Below are 20116 nucleotides of genomic sequence, written 5' to 3'. Positions count from 1 at the left end.
ATGAAAATGAAGAAACTAAAAATATTAATAATGACAATAATAAATTTAGGAATAATAAGTTTGAATCAATTGTTCTTTTATTTTTAATATAACTAGATTTAAAATTATTTCAATTTTTGTTTCATTAACTTATCATGCACATTTGAATTAAGATTGAATACATATCTGATAAATTAAATGTTCCTGAAATATATCATCATCATTGACACAAGTAATAACATAAGAGCATATATATATATATATATATATATATATAAAAGAGAAAAAAGTGTTAATAATTCATTTCATTGCTGTAGAACTTAATTCACCACAGCTTGTATTTGTCTGTTATACCTCTGCACTGCACTGTCTTCTTTAAATTTAAATGAAATATAAAATATTTTAATTTTATAACTGAGAAGTATCCTTCATTGTAATTTATTAAAAATATATTAATGTGGAAAAAAAATAAAATGCTCACCTTTTCAGTGACTGCGAATTGATAAGTGTCCATATTATTTTTATAAGTGCGCACCTCTGTTGGAACAACTTGCATAAAATACTGGAACATATGAAAATCTGCAGAAGAAATTCGAAAATTATTTTAACAGAAAAGAAAGAGAGCAATAGATGTAGAGGGAAAGAGATAGACACTGACCTAAAAGAAAAAAAAAAGGTAAATAAAATGATAGAAAAACAAAATGAAAGTTGAACTTACTATCCTTTGCAATCATCACCTCCCCATCCAATGGATGTACAAACTTTGATCCAAGATCTCCAAATGAAAAATGATCAATTCGATGAGAGAAATTGTACTCTAAAATAAATTAAAAAAAAAACATATAACACTGAAATTTTAATGTGATTTTGGAAAGAGAATTTAGGTTTATAAAAAATGTTGATTAGCGCAAAAAACTTTTTTACATATTATAGATCTTGTGTTAACAGAGAAAACCTTGAAACTGCCAAAGTGAAAGAGGCAAATTTTATGAAATGAATCATGTCTGGGGAAACACAGTTGCAAAAGATACGAAAGACATACAGACGCAACTTTGTTCCTCCATTACTAACAAAACGCATTTTACATCAAAATAAGCAGACAATTATGCCCACAAGACATTTTGAAGACAAGGCTGCAATAAAGAATTAAAAAACTTTTTTAATTAAAAAAAAAAAATTGAAAACATTGATGTGGTAATGGTATGTAAGACAGTGCTGACAGCTCCCCACTCTAAGACACCATCTTCACCTCAGTCAAAACGGTTTCTTTTTTTTTTAAACTTCTATCTCCACTGACTATGGAGGCTTCAAACGCTAACACAGGAAAGAAACCAGCGATAACCCCCAGCCTGGCAGGGGAGAGGGGCAATGCCAAAGGGGTTTCTCCCTCGGAGGACGATTCCTGAAAAGGGGGAGCATTACCAATTTCAGATGAGGCATATGGCCGGAATCGGAAAAAGCAAAAAAAAATATGAAGGAGATGCTCCCCAAGAGGATGACTCCCTAAAAAAGGGAGCCGAAATAGAAACTTCAAAGTAAATGGTGAAGAACTGCCCCAAAAGAACAGTTCCAAGCCAACCAGACTACCCCAACTCCAGAGACAAGGAAGGCTGCAGCCACTCCTTCAATGTCAGCACAAACACCAGCTCCAAGGTCAACAAAACTGCGAGAAAAGACCAATGACGAGTGGAGCACAGCCCCATCACTCACTCACTAACAGCAGAAGCAACAAAAACTCCTCTTGCTCAATAAGCAGGAGACTAAAAGAAAAACTGAACTCTTCTGATGAGATAGTGAGGAGACACACAAACTCGCTCCCTCTTGGTTCATCCAAAAAACAAGAAAAGGTTACGCACCACCTCCAAACATCAGTAAAACTCACACTCACACAATCAACTGCCACTCTGAACAACTACAGGCAAAACACATACCTCAGGCTCTACAAACACTGATCCCCACATCAGAAGCAAAATATATCCCCACACCACACTCGCCAAAAAGATACCTGCATTCACACACTCACCACTCTACTTTAATATTGATGAATGGAGGAAGAAGAGAAACCAGTCAGCTTCTACTCATGGCAAGAAGGACAAAACCCTCCACTTCAATACAGGGAAGGATATCTGTAAAATCGACCCCCCTGTCTGAAACCTCTGTTGGACCTCCGTATGATAAGGGGAAAAGATGTCGAAAACTCAGCTAACTTCCCAGATGTCACTTTACTGAGAACATTTTCAGCTGGTTGCAAAAACGTAGTCTGGCAGATGCTGGAGGCTGCGGAGGAGACCATCCCAGGAACGTTATTGTTTAAGGACAAAGACCTTTCCGTTTACAAATTTTTTCTGAAATGCAAAGGAGAGGTCCCAGTACTGGTGCAGCCTTCACTGAACCTGGCACTGAAATTAACCTTTCCCCTGGATATCTGTGATATTGTACACAGTGGCCAGGACATGAAAGAGCTAACAAGAGCATAGCATATAGCATTATCATTCTCTCACCAGAGAACTTTGGAACAAGATGCAACACTGCTTAAGTTACATGCTCTTCAACTTGGCTAGCTCAAATGCGGTCTTCAAACAGGGCAGCTTGCATTCAGAGAGACCTCTTGACACTCAGAGTGGATGTTGCTGCTTCGTTTTGTCCAGGGATTGCCAAGTGCTGGTCAGAGACTATGATGTCTTGTCAGCATATGGGAATCCCAGAGGAAAGGGTGTCTCCTCGCTTGTGAAATGCACTCTATAACTGATATTACCGTCAAACAATGCGCATTGCAGATCATCGTGGTTCATGCACCTAGTACCACTTAAGAGTGAGTCTCCTTTTTTCGGGATCTCATTTCATTCATCGCATGTCTGAACCTTTTAATGGAGGATTGGAACATCATCCTTGACCCCAAGATAGACAAGGTAGGAAGAGGAACTAGAGGAATGGAGAGGCATGAGCAATTTGGCTAATCTAATGGTTGGATGCGATCTGAGCAAGAGATGTGGCCATGGACGAATAGCGTTCTTTCCTACCAAAATACTTATTTAGATAGGATACTCGTTAGAAGAGGTGACATACATGTTTTGGCATGTCCCACATCCACCTGGTTAGGTCAAACAGACCATAAATGGCTTGTTTGAAATTAGGGAACAGGCCTAAACTAGCCAGGTACTGGAAGTTGAATACTTCCTTGTTGGAGATACAAACTTCTGAGAAAAGCTAGCATTATTTATGGAAGAAGATCTAGTGGGACAGTTACCAAAAGTAAGCCTAAAAACTAAGATTAGGAACTTCTCCATCAAATATACTTAGCAGCTCAACCTAGATATGAACACAGAGGCAGCTAGAAAATAAACTAGCCCAGACAGTGAGTGAGGGAGATACTGTTAATCAGGAACTAACCAAGCAGGATCTTTGGCATGAGGCTATCAAGTGTTACAAATGCAAAGTTTGGGCTAAAAAAAGTGTCCAACTGAGCAGTGAACTTTGACACGTATGAGTGTTGGAAGGTTTCTAGGCATGGCTCGGATAGGTACAGCGCAAGTGTCAAGCACCAGATAGGCAAACCTTGAGAATGACTGTAAATCTGCCGAGAAATTAGGAAGTATTTTGAGGAGTAACTTATGTAGCAGCCTGATCTCCGTGTACAAGACTTTAACAACTATTTGGCCAACTTTCCCCACTTTAATACAGCTGGAGTTTCTTACTGCACTGAAGCAGGTCAGCTGTTACAAATTGCCAGAACTTGGTCTGCCCCACAAAGTACATTTTAGTCTGTTGTACATGTTTATACTGATTTTCAAGGATGTGTTCAGCCATTAATTTGATGACGGTTCCATCCCAGATCAAGTCATCAGGAAATTGATCACATTGCTGAGGAAGAGTGACAGACATAGTGGGGAAGAACTAAATGACTACAAGTTCATAATTCTGTTAAGGATTTTGGCCAAGATCCGACAGAATCATTTGCAGGTTTTTATCGAACATAAACAGAACTATGCAATAAGTGAACGAGGCACATCGATTCAGAACAACTTGCACTCTGTACGATCCTAGAGGGAGGGATGGAAGATGACGTGGAAGCCATGCTGATCAACTTGGATCAGTTCAAAGCTTCCTAAGGGAACAGCCCAACCTCCTCTAACAGTTTCCTCTCAACAGACAAATAGTAATAAAAGGAAAAAAATGGTTAATAAAACAAAATTACGGTAATGTCTTTCTTTTTGATGATTTCCATTTATTTATTTTGCTATTTTTTTTGCTTTGTACCATTGTTAAGATTTGTTTGGCGACACTCAGCATAATCCGGAGATTGAAGTCATCTTCCGAGCAAAGCTGAGAGGATGCCGAGATACATACAGTTCTTAAGATACACAAATATTGCACATTATCTTCAATTTTTCAAAAAAGATCAACAATGACTGATGATAATTTCAATGTAGAAAAAAAATGTCTTTGAGACATTAAATCTTTAAATATTAGTTTTTATAGACATTATTTTCTTTCATATTATCAGATTGAAACTTTATATATATTTGGTTTAAAAATGAGATACTCAAGTTTAAAAAGAAATTTTGCAAGTTTTCTTTATATTTTATTTTTTTAAATTTTGAAAATAATTTTTATTTTAATATATGACGTCATAAACCTCTATGGAAGCACAACCCAAACATGTCTAAATTAAGCAATAATAGTAACATCTTTTTTTCTTTTACAAGTTATTGATTTTATTGTCAGTTTTATTGTCAACTTTTACATTTATGTGCATCCATAGCCAAATCAAAACAGGACTTGCAAAAAGCTGAATGAACAAGTTGATAAACTGACATTTCAAGATCTCGACTACAAAAACTTTTTGCATGTTTTAGCATATGTAAATATGGTACTTGTATAGTTTAGTAAAGACATTAAAAAATGAAAATATCGAAAAAAGGTTATATTGTACGTATCTGTTTTGGACTGAAGATTTCAAAAAAAAATTTCATTTAATTTGATCGAGTAGTTTTTTTTTACAGCGGAAAAACACGTTCTTATGAGAGCTCATTGAAGTCAGCCATTGTGAAATTTGTGAAAAGTGAACACCATGCCACGGGGAGATAACTCCATGTAAAGCGCCGATACTCTCTTCCCATCTTTAATTCTAGCTTTTCTTCCTAAAAATTGAACCTTCTGCTCGGTATCATAACAAATTGTTTTTTTGCTGTAAAAACAAAAAAAAAATAAATAAATAAATAAAAAAACTACTTGATGAAATTAAGTGAAATTTTTTTCCGGAGAACTTTGTTCCATAACGGATACATGCAATATAACCTTTTTTTGCTATTTTCATTTTTTAATGTTTTGATTAAACTGTACAAGTACCGTAAATATTGTTACAAATTCATGTTGGTTATTTTTCATTTTTAGTTTAAAAAAAAAAAATTTTTTAAACGTTTGAATTTTAATTAAGTTTTGATTTTTACAGTACGAGAGATAAAAAATTATTTTTTTCATGAATTTATGTTTAACTGAATTTTAAATAACACAGTTTATTTTATAAGTTCTTATCTACCTGCCTTTCCATGCGGGAAGAGTTAGACACAAGGTCAGTTTTTAATGTCAGGAAAATCCAGCTCTACAAAAAAGGTGCATTCTGGATTGAGACAAAAATAAAAATTATCTCAGTCAAAAATGATTTCTCCTTCACTGATCAAGAACAGAAAAAAATGAAGTATAGTATTAGAACAGATACTACACTTTGATCATAGCAAAGGTATTTTAATTGAAAAAAAGGTCTGAAACATTACCCATCCCTAGTTATCTGAGAAAAGAGAGAAAATGTAAAACAAAGAAAAAACAGTGAAACATGCATGGTCCCCAATGAGTGAACGAGGCATAAAAAAATGACTAAGTTCAGCATACCCCCCCCCCATATTTAGCCTCCAAAGTCCCCAGGGAATATCAAATCCTGGTGAAAATGAACAAATGGTGCAGTTTTAGGCCTTAACATGTGTAAATTTGAGTTATGCACCATGCAAAAAAAGAAATGACTAAGTCCATCATCCTCCTCCTCCCATTTAGCCTCAAAAGTCCCCAAGGCCTTAACATATTTAAATTTGAGTTCAGCACCATGCAAAACTGCTAAATAGACATACACAAAAAAATTTGGACAAATATGGTAAAATAATCCCAAAAAAGTGAGTGTTTTTATTATCCCTAAAAGAGCCCCTGGGGCGCACCCAAGAGTTATCGCGAAGTATAGACAAATAAAATTATATAGAAATCAGTTCGCTACAACTTTTTAAAAGGCATCAATTTTTTTTAACAAGCACAAAAGTGTCAATTTTAGCCATTTTAACCCGAAAGGCAGTCCTAGGGAGGCAACCAAAGTTTTCCCAGAAAATCTGTTCTGTAACTTTTTTACTCATATCATGTTTAATGTTTGAGCAAAATTTCAAAGCATTCCAAGGTGTAGTTATTGAGAAAAGTGCGAATGGATGAACAGACGAACAGACAAGGGTGAATTTACAGCCCCCCCCCTTTGTCGGGGGATGAAAAAAGAGATTTTGTTTTTTCTTTTTTTAACAAAGAAAAAGATTTTTTAAAAATCATTATTTAATTAAATGGAATGTTTGAAATTAGTTTTATTTCTTAATTTATTGCGGACTATTATCCTCATCTTTTTTAAGTGCTGTTACACAAGGTCTTGACCTTTGTCTGGTGGTTACCACGATGGGATAGGAACTCTGAATCTCCTAACGGCATCCTCAGCGATTACTGCATTGAGACAACAACTATGGAAAGCAATAATCGCTGAGAATGCCGTTCGGAGAGTCGGAGTTGCTATCCTGTTGCGGTAACCACCTGACAAAGGCCAGAGGAACAGTTGGCCGAAACGTCGTGATACAACTAAAGAAGATGAGGATAATTGTCCGCAATAAATTTTTAAAAATCACTTGAAATTTTCATCTTGCTTACCGCTTTCTGGCACAAGTAAGGCTAAGTGAGCATGGCCACGTGGAATGACTGGAATTGATCTGAAAAACAACAAAATATTGATGAAATTTCATGAAAACATTGTCAATATAAAGTCTTCTATGTTAAACACTTGATAAACCATAATCCAATTGATATCGTACATTAAAAAGATAGAAATTCATAAGATAAGACTTACTTCCCCGCAGTTATGTGAAAATTCCCAGCAACCCGATTGACAGTTAGAGAACCATGAATGCGGCACGCATCAGGAGGACCACTCCTTTTGAAGTCACTGTAATATGTGAATGATAATGAGTTTGCAAAGCCAGTTAAATATGAAAAATAAAAAAAACTGCAAATTAATTTTGCTAATTATATCTTTTTCCCCTCAAGCTTAAATTTTACTTGTACTTGTTTATAATGGAGTATTGTAGTAATGATCTATTCATAATGAATTGTGTTAATGATCTATTCATAATGAATTGTGTTAATGATCTATTCATAATGGTTTGTGTTAATGATCTATTCATAATGAATTGTGTTAATGATCTATTCATAATGAATTGTGTTAATGATCTATTCATAATGAATTGTGTTAATGATCTATTCATAATGAATTGTGTTAATGTTCTGTTCATAATGAATTGTGTTAATGTTCTGTTCATAATGAATTGTGTTAATGTTCTGTTCATAATGAATTGTGTTAATGTTCTGTTCATAATGAATTGTGTTAATGATCTATTCATAATGAATTGTATTAATGTTCTGTTCATAATGAATTGTGTTAATGTTCTATTCATAATGAATTGTGTTAATGTTCTATTCATAATGAATTGTGTTAATGTTCTATTCATAATGAATTGTGTTAATGATCTATTCATAATGAATTGTGTTAATGAACTATTCATAATGAATTGTGGTAATGTTCAATTCATAATGAATTGTGTTAATGATCTATTCATAATGAATTGTGTTAATGATCTATTCATAATGAATTGTGTTAATGATCTATTCATAATGAATTGTGTTAATGATCTATTCATAATGAATTGTGTTAATGATCTATTCATAATGAATTGTGTTAATGATCTATTCATAATGAATTGTGTTAATGATCTATTCATAATGAATTGTGTTAATGATCTATTCATAATGAATTGTGTTAATGATCTATTCATAATGAATTGTGTTAATGATCTATTCATAATGAATTGTGTTAATGTTCTATTCATAATGAATTGTATTAATGATCTATTCATAATGAATTGTGTTAATGTTCTATTCATAATGAATTGTGTTAATGATCTATTCATAATGAATTGTGTTAATGATCTATTCATAATGAATTGTGGTAATGTTCAATTCATAATGAATTGTGTTAATGATCTATTCATAATGAATTGTGTTAATGATCTATTCATAATGAATTGTGTTAATGATCTATTCATAATGAATTGTATTAATGTTCTATTCATAATGAATTGTGTTAATGTTCTATTCATAATGAATTGTGTTAATGATCTATTCATAATGAATTGTGTTAATGATCTATTCATAATGAATTGTGTTAATGATCTATTCATAATGAATTGTGTTAATGATCTATTCATAATGAATTGTGTTAATGATCTATTCATAATGAATTGTGTTAATGATCTATTCATAATGAATTGTGGTAATGTTCAATTCATAATGAATTGTGTTAATGATCTATTCATAATGAATTGTGTTAATGATCTATTCATAATGAATTGTGTTAATGATCTATTCATAATGAATTGTGTTAATGATCTATTCATAATGAATTGTGTTAATGATCTATTCATAATGAATTGTGTTAATGATCTATTCATAATGAATTGTGTTAATGATCTATTCATAATGAATTGTGTTAATGATCTATTCATAATGAATTGTGTTAATGATCTATTCATAATGAATTGTGTTAATGTTCTATTCATAATGAATTGTGTTAATGATCTATTCATAATGAATTGTGTTAATGATCTATTCATAATGAATTGTGTTAATGTTCTATTCATAATGAATTGTGTTAATGTTCTATTCATAATGAATTGTATTAATGTTCTATTCATAATGAATTGTATTAATGTTCTATTCATAATGAATTGTGTTAATGATCTGTTCATAATGAATTGTGTTAATGATCTGTTCATAATGAATTGTGTTAATGTTCTATTCATAATGAATTGTGTTAATGATCTGTTCATAATGAATTGTGTTAATGATCTGTTCATAATGAATTGTATTAATGTTCTATTCATAATGAATTGTGTTAATGATCTATTCATAATGAATTGTGTTAATGATCTATTCATAATGAATTGTGTTAATGTTCTATTCATAATGAATTGTGTTAATGTTCTATTCATAATGAATTGTGTTAATGTTCTATTCATAATGAATTGTGTTAATGTTCTATTCATAATGAATTGTGTTAATGATCTGTTCATAATAAATTGTGTTAATGATCTATTCATAATGAATTGTGTTAATGATCTATTCATAATGAATTGTGTTAATGATCTACTCATAATGAATTGTGTTAATGATCTATTCATAATGAATTGTGTTAATGATCTATTCATAATGAATTGTGTTAATGATCTATTCATAATGAATTGTGTTAATGATCTATTCATAATGAATTGTGTTAATGTTCTGTTCATAATCAACTATTCCAATATTTTTATTCTTTCCTTTATTACATCCGACTGTCAAGAGAGAAGGATGATTGAGGAGAAAGCGATCAAAACTATATAAAATAAGAGTAGGTCGTCACAAATCGAACAGCGAGAAGAGAAAATGGTAATAGAGAAGAACTTACTCTATTAGCGAATAAATTGCAAATTAAAATAGACTTTTTCTCAGAATCCCAAAACTGAATATTTTAGTATGTTTTTGTGTTATTAAAATATATATAAAAAATTTGGAGGGAAACAAACCTTGATTAACTCAGCTTTAGTATAATAATATATAGCAAGCTAAGTTCATTAACTTAGTAAATTACTCCAAATATATATGTGTGTATGCATATACATATATATAAGCTCTAGTGTGTTTATGTTGTCAAAAATGATGGCATAAACTTTGGAAAAAGCAGTTGCCATCTTCTTCAAAAACAATATTAACACTTGAAGTTAGTTACTTCCGAACATGCATGCATATAGCATCCAAACAAGCCCATGAATATTCCCCCCTCTTCACTTCCAAATAAATAACTGAAAGCCAGTGTTCAGTGATTTCCTCAATTTCCCCAAGCAATTCTGGGCCACAGGTCTCGCTAGTGTTAATAAAAAGAAACTTTTCTTGATTTACATCGCCTTTTGCCTATGTTTATTATTTTCTTTGTATATCAGAATTGATAACGGCAAAGAATAGATCAAAGGGAAACCACAAGTCACGCACCAAAAAATATTTTCGAATATGAATTCTTGCCCTTGCATCATTTTAACTTTATAATTGAAAGCAATCGTAATCTCCAAATTAGGCTAAATCACCTAAAAATAATCAGCAAGGGCAATAACTCATTTGAAATTAAAAAATATAATTGTCTGCCTTAAATTTAAATATGCAAATAAAAATTAAACTAAAATGATTTCATTGCACCTTAGGTAAGTTATATATATATATATATATATATATATATATATGTTTCATAACACAAGGTTTTCCAAAAATGTAGAATTAGAGCTGTATTAAAAATATTTTAATATATAAACTACTTCAAATGTAAAAGAACAAATTCTTACAAATTAACAAAAATCGGTTTTTATTTGCATACAATCATTTCAGTCTTCTACCAAGATATATGTAATGTTTGAAACACATGACATGTTCATAAAATAAAAAGGGTGACCATCCAGATAGAGGATTAGCCTCTTTTTATAAGCATTGATAATGGCCTCTTCAAGAAAAATAAATGGTGCATACGTTTTGAACATTACATGTCTTGGCGGTAGGCCGAAATAATTAAAAACTTATTTTTTGATAAATTTGTGAGAATTTTTTCTTACAAATATTTTTTTTCAATAAGTATATATATATATATATATATATATATATATATGTAGTAGAGAATTAGAAGGCTATCACAATGCGAGGAATGAGATATAGTCGTTGTTGTTGGAAGAAGACTAAGACAAGTGGCGATTTACAAATCAATAAGTACATACATATATATATATATGTCTATATATACATATATTTATTCAATTGTATTAAATACAAATGTCTTACTTGTTATGTCTGCGACAATATCCATTATTAATTTCGGAAAAAAATTCCCTTTTCAAATGGTAGACGTGACAGATCGATTCAAAGCATACTAGATGATGGAGCGGGAATTGGATGGCTGTGTGGAGCCTCGGAGCAAATGTAAGGAGGGGGTTTAACATTTTTTTTTTGTTCCTTTTCCTTTATAAAAATTTTTTGTATATATATATTTTATTTATTTTTTTTTTTTAATTTATAACTTGATGCTTTAGCGTAAGCTTTTTTAATTTTGTATATTCTCTGTCTATTTTGTTGTCTTTATTATTATTTTTTTTTCTGCTGCTCTGTATTATTCATTTATTTGTATAATTTATTAACATCCTAGCATATTCAGTGGGATGACTTGGTGTATCTAGGTCACATAAGTCGCTAGTAGGCTGGTACTGGTTAGCTTTAGGAGGAGAGAAGTGGAATGGGGATGTGAGAGAGGAGGGAGGGGGGTGCAGGATGGGGGGCGCTCTCAGTCAGCTGTTGGGGTGTTTAGGTTAGGGATGTGGTTGTCAGGAATAGGAAGATAGCTGGGATGAGGGACGCTGGATTGACATTCCTTGGGAATTGTTAATTTATTTATTTTAATAAAACTAAGTGGTTATAGATGGAACATTTTTTTTTATTTAATTCTTTATTATTATTTGTTTATTAATTTATTTGTGTTTGTTGTTAGTATTTATTTGGGTTTGAATAGGTGGGTTAGCTTAAATCAAACGTTTTTTTTGGGTTTTTTAAAGTTTTTTTTAAATTGGTTCATGTTATTTCAGTTAACTATTTATTATTATTATTATTTTATATATATATATATATATATATATATATATATATATGTTGCTGTTATTTACTTATTTGTTTAATTTCTTTTATTTTTTATATATAATTTATATGGGCGGGGGGCTAGTGGTAAGGCCCTGTCTGGACTGTGAGTTAGTGTGTGGGCGGTGTGCAGTGGTGTACCTGTTCTAATGGGTTAGGGTTGTAATGGTAAGTCTTTGGTGGGAGCCGATGTAAAGTTATATAATGAATGATGATCCGAGCTCCAGTCTGTTGTTGTGTTCTGGCCGTAATTTGGATATTAGCAATGATTCCTTTATGCGAACATTCCCAATATTGTGTTCTGTGGTTAAAATAACGACTTTAATAGATATATTAGTGTTTGTTGAGGTGTTTGCGGAATTATGATGCTTGAGTGTGTTCCTTGATTCTTATGTGTAAGGGTCTTGTGGTGCTGCTCACATAGAATTTTCCGCAGGCAGAGCATTCTAGTTTGTAGACTACATGTGTGCGGTGGCATATGGTTGTGGGGTATACTGGGCAATTTGTCAGTGTGCATGGTGGTGGGTCCTCATTGTGCTTGCATTTAGAAAGCTGCTGTCTAAGGGATGGTCCGGAGTGGGCTAGTTGCATATTGACACCCTCCCTTCTAATGGCCCTGCGAATAGCCGTTGTGATCTTGTTGCTGAGATGGGGCATTTTAAGGAAGCAGGTATTGGTGGGGAAGCTTCTTACATGTTTTCTTGTGTTCCAGAGGTGTTTAATGACGGTGCTGGGGTATCCGTTTATCTCTAGGACCTGGTGGAACTGTTTTGTGTATTGTCTTGTCCTTAGGCTTACTGCACTTGTTTTGGATGTGGATGATCTCATTCCTAGCATATCCGATAATGACCTTAGTAGGGAGGGTCGACTTGTAGTGTACAAATATACTTTGGCTGGCTGCTTTTCGGTAGAATTTAGTAGTGACGGTCCTCTCGTCTGATATTTTGAGGTTGAAATCTAGGAGTGATAGGGATCCATCATCGCATATATATATATATATATATATATATATATATATATATATGCACACTTGTGTATTTCCTAATTAACATAGATTTAGATGTGTATCCTGAAATAACCGATCCTCTCGTCGTGCACTATTTAGCCATTTTCTTTACTTTCTTAAAAAAAAAAACAAAAAGAAAACATGAAACAGTAGACAAAACATTAAGTAACTTTGTTTTCCTTTTCTATTTCTAACTCTTATATAATTATATTTCTAACTCTTATATAATTATATTTCTAACTCTTATAGAATTATATTTCTAACTCTTATAGAATTATATTTCTAACTCTTATAGAATTATATTTCTAACTCTTATAGAATTATACTTCTAACTCTTATAGAATTATATTTCTAACTCTTATAGAATTATATTTCTAACTCTTATATAATTATATTTCTAACTCTTATAGAATTATATTTCTAACTCTTATAGAATTATATTTCTAACTCTTATATAATTATATTTCTAACTCTTATAGAATTATATTTCTAACTCTTATATAATTGGAAAGATCTAAGTGGAAAAAAAAAACAAACAAATTAGAAAAGAGGGATTGACAAATTAACACAGATATTTTTTTAAATATATTTGCCAATGGGTGAAGTTTCAAGAATTTAGAGTCAATATTTATACACATATGCTACGAAGGAGTGAGAAATATAAAACGAGAGATAATAGAGTGTTAGCATGATATGGTGGTGCAAGCGTGTTCGTTTTTAAATGTTTATACGTTATGTACGTTCAACTCACGGATCAGGCATCGCCGCAGCCAGAGATGCAAATCCAGAGGTCAACCAAAGGACCTCTTGGATGGCATGGTAGTCCTCACGTAGATATTGATTGAATTCCTGTAACATGTTCTGGTATTGTTGTTGGGCAGGAGTGAGATCAAAGTAGGCATCCTCCTGCTGCAGCTGACCAAATGCCTGGACATCTTGACCCGTCATATCGAGACAATCAGCACCAATCGCTGCAAACAGCAAAAGGAAATATTTTTATGACAAAATAAAAAATTAGACTATGTCTTGAAAAAGTACAAACCTACATCATAAAGTGAGTAGCTTTCTCAATCTTTTTGATAACTTTCTTTCAATGTTCGATTATAGTTCTTTTGTGAAACATGGATACATGTTCTTAACAAAAAAAATGTATTTTGATTTAGTTTCTTTAAAACAAATAATTCACCTAGGATGATTTTGCAAATAAAATCATTTAAAAAAAAAATCGATTTAAATATAGAATATGTAACTAATGTAAAAAAAAAATCGATTTAAATATAGAATATGTAGCTAACGTAAAAAAAAAATCGATTTAAATATAGAATATGTAGCTAACGTAAAAAAAATCGATTTAAATATAGAATATGTAACTAACGTAAAAAAAAATCGATTTAAATATAGAATATGTAACTAACGTAAAAACAAAAATCGATTTAAATATAGAATATGTAACTAACGTAAAAAAAAATCGATTTAAATATAGAATATGTAACTAACGTAAAAAAAAATCGATTTAAATATAGAATATGTAACTAACGTAAAAACAAAAATCGATTTAAATATAGAATATGTAACTAACGTAAAAAAAATCGATTTAAATATAGAATATGTAACTAACGTAAAAAAAAATCGATTTAAATATAGAATATGTAACTAACGTAAAAAAAAAATCGATTTAAATTTTGAGATATGTAACTAACGTAAAAAAAAATCGATTTAAATATAGAATATGTAGCTAACGTAAAAAAAAATCGATTTAAATATAGAATATGTAACTAACGTAAAAAAAAATCGATTCAAATATAGAATATGTAGCTAACGTAAAAAAAAATCGATTCAAATATAGAATATCTAGCTAATGTAAAAAAAAATCGATTTAAATATAGAATATGTAACTAACGTAAAAAAAAAATCGATTTAAATATAGAATATGTAACTAACGTAAAAAAAAATCGATTTAAATATAGAATATGTAACTAACGTAAAAAAAAATCAATTTAAATATAGAATATGTAACTAACGTAAAAAAAAATCGATTTAAATATAGAATATGTAACTAATGTAAAAAAAAAATCGATTTAAATATAGAATATGTAACTAACGTAAAAAAAAAATCGATTTAAATATAGAATATGTAACTAACGTAAAAAAAAAATCGATTTAAATATAGAATATGTAACTAACGTAAAAAAAAAATCGATTTAAATATAGAATATGTAACTAACGTAAAAAAAAAATCGATTTAAATATAGAATATGTAACTAACGTAAAAAAAAAATCGATTTAAATATAGAATATGTAACTAACGTAAAAAAAAATCGATTTAAATATAGAATATGTAACTAACGTAAAAAAAAATCAATTTAAATATAGAATATGTAACTAACGTAAAAAAAAATCGATTTAAATATAGAATATGTAACTAACGTAAAAAAAAAATCGATTTAAATATAGAATATGTAACTAACGTAAAAAAAAATCGATTTAAATATAGAATATGTAACTAACGTAAAAAAAAAATCGATTTAAATATAGAATATGTAACTAACGTAAAAAAAAATCGATTTAAATATAGAATATGTAACTAACGTAAAAAAAAAATCGATTTAAATATAGAATATGTAACTAACGTAAAAAAAAATCGATTTAAATATAGAATATGTAACTAACGTAAAAAAAAATCGATTTAAATATAGAATATGTAACTAACGTAAAAAAAAATCAATTTAAATATAGAATATGTAACTAATGTAAAAAAAAATCGATTTAAATATAGAATATGTAACTAACGTAAAAAAAAAATCAATTTAAATATAGAATATGTAGCGAACGTAAAAAAAAATCGATTTAAATATAGAATATGTAACTAACGTAAAAAAAAATCGATTTAAATATAGAATATGTAACTAACGTAAAAAAAAATCGATTTAAATATAGAATATGTAACTAACGTAAAAAAAATCGATTTAAATATAGAATATGTAACTAACGTAAAAAAAAAATCGATTTAAATATAGAATATGTAACTAACGTAAAAAAAAAACGATTTAAATATAGAATATGTAACTAACGTAAAAAAAAATCGATTTAAATATAGAATATGTAACTAACGTAAAAAAAAAATCGATTTAAATTTTGAGATATGTAACTAACGTAAAAAAAAATCGATTTAAATATAGAATATGTAGCTAACGTAAAAAAAAATCGATTTAAATATAGAATATGTAACTAACGTAAAAAAAATCGATTCAAATATAGAATATGTAACTAACGTAAAAAAAAATCGATTTAAATATAGAATATCTAGCTAATGTAAAAAAAAATCGATTTAAATATAGAATATGTAACTAACGTAAAAAAAAAATCGATTTAAATATAGAATATGTAACTAACGTAAAAAAAAAATCGATTTAAATATAGAATATGTAACTAATGTAAAAAAAAATCGATTTAAATATAGAATATGTAACTAACGTAAAAAAAAAATCGATTTAAATATAGAATATGTAACTAACGTAAAAAAAAAATCAATTTAAATATAGAATATGTAGCTAACGTAAAAGCTCAGAATAACATTTGACTGATGATCTTTAGATTTCAGCATCCAGTCTTTATGTTTGTTTTTTAATCTATTATTCAGTTTTACTCAATTTTTTATTTAAATTACAAGTAACCAAGTAAAAAATAAATGCATGATGCAATCAAAATAAACTCATGTACCAAGATATTTTATCAATATTTACTGAATACAAAACAAGATTATATTTTAATTACAAATTATAATATACGAGGTGCTTTAAGTTTCCAGACTTTTTTATGTAGGCATTGAAAATTGTCACAGACTCTTTAAAATTCAGTATATTATTGCTATACATCTTATGACCAATGTTTATGATTTCACATTCATATGAACAACTACAGCAGGAATTAGAATACACCTTATTAAAGGCTGATTGAGGACTAGAGTTTCATGTATCAATAAAAGTACCCATATGAAAAAAAAGTCTAAACTTATTGAAGACACCTTGTAATTTTATTTTTACTTCTTTTAATTTTGTATTCTGAGGAAGACTTTATTATGCAGTTGATCACTATATATAAGAGAAAGGTAGTTTATTTGAAGCATTGTTGGTAAACTAATGTGAATGCTACGAAGGGTGATAGCAATGTAGTATACAGGAATGTCAAAGTGACAGGACTTATGAACAAATAACATTATAAGTCCCTCTTACCATTTTATTTTTTTTTTAAATGGAGAGTAGATAATGCAGTGAATGTGTTATCGGCAGCTCCAGTAACTCTCGCTTCTCCTTTTTTGTCCCTCAGTCCTCATTCCAAATGGGTGATGTTTCTGACAAAGGGTGAAGAAAAAGCTGCTCCCCAGGTCGGTAGTACTTCGTGAACAGTAGTCTGAGATGTCGGAAATTTTCTATCTCTATGTCTATCCTTGTGGCTATGTCACTAGTAAGGGTGCTGGAGGTAAACATTTTCATCTGGGCTGACGTTAACCGCTTGATAGTCAGGGACCCGAACCTTGGATTAACCACTAAGGAGGCTGTCCTATCAGCAGGTGCAAAGTACAGGGACTGCTGTATTGCCATTTGGTGAATGGATTCTGGACCATGCAGTAGTCTCTGGTGGGGCCTTTCGATGCCATACTAGTGGGTAATTGTTACGGCTTTACCTTATCATGTGCTTGTCTTTTCCTCTCTTACTTTCCCTCTCTGTTCTGCTCTAACCAAGTATGCTGACCTGTTCCACAAACCCCAAAATCCTCAACATGAAATATCTCAAAAAAGAAAACACAAATAAACCTAGAACCCCATCCTCCTATGCAGACCCCTACTACCATGTCTCCTTCTCCAACATCAGGGGTCTACGTTCTAACCTTCCAGAGGTTGAAACTCAATTACAGGAGATGAAACCTGACATATTCTTTCTAAGCGAAACTGGAATAGGGCCGACCACCTCCCCAGATGAGTTCATAATTAAAGGATACTCTAACTTAACATCTAAATCTGACCCCCAAGATCGCCACGGGCATGGAATATGTGCCTACATTAAAGATGGCTTTCCATGTGGCAGGGATATCTCCAGAGAAGACCCTAATCTACCTTATATGTGCTTCCGGGTTGCACTTGCTTACACCACTGCATTTATATTTGCCCTCTATCGCCCCCACAACAGCGGAGTTACAGTCTTTAAGAGTATATCAGAGAAAATTGACCACATCCTATCTGCTCATCCCTCGGCAAACATTCACATTTGCTGTGACTTCAACGTCCATAATGTGGAATGGCTGACTCACTCAAATAAGACAGATGATGAGGGGAGGTTTTGTCATGATTTTGCCATTGCTTATGACCTCACTCAGATTGTCCGCGAGCCCACCCGTGTGCCCGATACTACCGGTCAGTACGCAAGCCTTCTAGACCTTTTTCTATCCACTTCCCGAGCTATGCTCATGTTCCGTTCTATCTCCTCTGGGATCCTCCGACCACTGCGTCATATCAGTTAAGATAAAAATGAAATATAATAAATCTACAGACATACCTCTCCACCGTACTGTATACCGATACTCTATGGCGGACTGGGATAGCTTCCGTACATTCATATCTGATCTACCTCTCCATTCCATGTTTAAAAAGGATGTGTCCTCTATAGTATCAGACCTGACCGAATGGTTACTTGTAGGCATAGATCAAGTCATACCATCCAAAAAATTCCAACAAAAACCTAACAACCAGCCATGGTTCTCCCCTGAATGTGCTGCTGCCATCGCACACAGAAATAACTTTTTCCATAGCTACCAACGTAATAGATGCACTGAAACTAAAGCTGCTTTCAGGACCGCCAGCAACCACTGTAAAATAGTAATAAAAAATGCAAGAGAACTATATGCTCAATCCGTTAAATCCAAAATAGCTGAGCAGCGGCTTGGTTCCCATCAGTTCTGGCAAATAGCAAATAGGATCTTGAACAGAAACGCGCGTTCTATCCTAACCATTACCATTGCCAAAAAATTTGCGGCAAATTCTACCCTGTGCGATGAAGGCCATCAACTCCCCATATTTCCTCCTATAACAGACAACACGCTATGCAACATACAAATATCTGTGCGTGAGGTCGCCAAGCTAATCAAGAACCTTGACTCCAGTAAAGCAACTGGTCCTGACGATATTCCAATTATAGTGTTAAAACAAATTACAACCAGAACTTGCCCCCATACTTACAAAACTGTTTAAGTGTTGCCTTAAGGAGAAGTGCTTCCCAACACCCTGGAAAACCTCATCAGTATGCCCTGTATTTAAGAATTCAGGTGATAAGTCATCCCCCTCTCAGTACAGACCAATAAGTCTCCTGTGTGTCATGAGTAAGTAGCTGGAATCCACAATAAATAGAGAAGTAGTAAACCACCTCAACAGAAATAACTTTAGCGACATGCAATATGGTTTCCGTTCTGCTAGATCTACAGCAGATGTGCTAACAGTTATATCTCATAGGATTAGTGAATCTCTCGACAAAGGTTTTATTTCTAGGACAATTGCTCTCGACATATCAAAGGCCTTTGATACGGTATAGCTGGAAATGTTTTCTCGATCATTAAATCATTTCTCTCAGATAGGCTCATAATAGTAGTGGTTGATGGGCAGAAATCAGAGGCCCACAGTATTAATGCTGGAATCCCTCAGGGGTCCATACTGGGCCCAACTCTCTTTCTGATCTACATCAATGATCTCCCAAAACACATACTAAAATCTTACGTTGACATCTATGCTGATGACACGACCATCTATGGCAACACATCAAAGGCCGTAAATGATGATGTTCTCTCTGATTCTCTCTCCTCTGATCTTGAGCGTGTGGTGCAGTGGGGAAAGAGGTGGCTGGTTACCTTTAATGCATCCAAGACCAAGCTCCTATCTCTACATCATAAACGCTCTGATCTCCATCTGGCATCAATTGAAATGGATGGCTCTCGTCTAGGGGAGGCCCCATGTTTTGATAAGCTTCTGGGTTTGACCGTTACTCCTGATCTTAAATGGAACACATACATCAACTCTGTGGCCAAGGTCGCCGGGA

At 31.9% G+C, this 20116-nt stretch overlaps 1 protein-coding gene across 4 annotated transcripts in view; it reads right to left on the bottom strand.

Annotated features, from left to right (window-relative positions):
* LOC145266469 (endoplasmic reticulum-Golgi intermediate compartment protein 2-like) overlaps positions 1-20116 on the bottom strand; it is a 63905-nt gene that overhangs the window by 5092 nt on the left and 38697 nt on the right. For 3 of the 4 annotated variants that reach the window (XM_080122156.1, XM_080122155.1, XM_080122158.1), the window contains 5 exons: positions 13785-14004; positions 7121-7216; positions 6925-6983; positions 698-796; positions 461-558 (listed from right to left, as the gene is read on the bottom strand). In XM_080122156.1, coding sequence (XP_079978282.1) covers positions 461-558; positions 698-796; positions 6925-6983; positions 7121-7216; positions 13785-14004 — 572 coding nt within the window. The remainder of the gene's footprint in view (positions 1-460; positions 559-697; positions 797-6924; positions 6984-7120; positions 7217-13784; positions 14005-20116) is intronic. The other variant, XM_080122157.1, reaches the window with a different exon arrangement.

The sequence above is a fragment of the Euprymna scolopes genome, chromosome 41, assembly GCF_053919585.1.
Source record: "Euprymna scolopes isolate OS-2025 chromosome 41, ASM5391958v1, whole genome shotgun sequence".
NCBI lineage: Eukaryota > Metazoa > Mollusca > Cephalopoda > Sepiida > Sepiolidae > Euprymna > Euprymna scolopes.
This window is presented reverse-complemented; position numbering and strand designations above follow the sequence as displayed.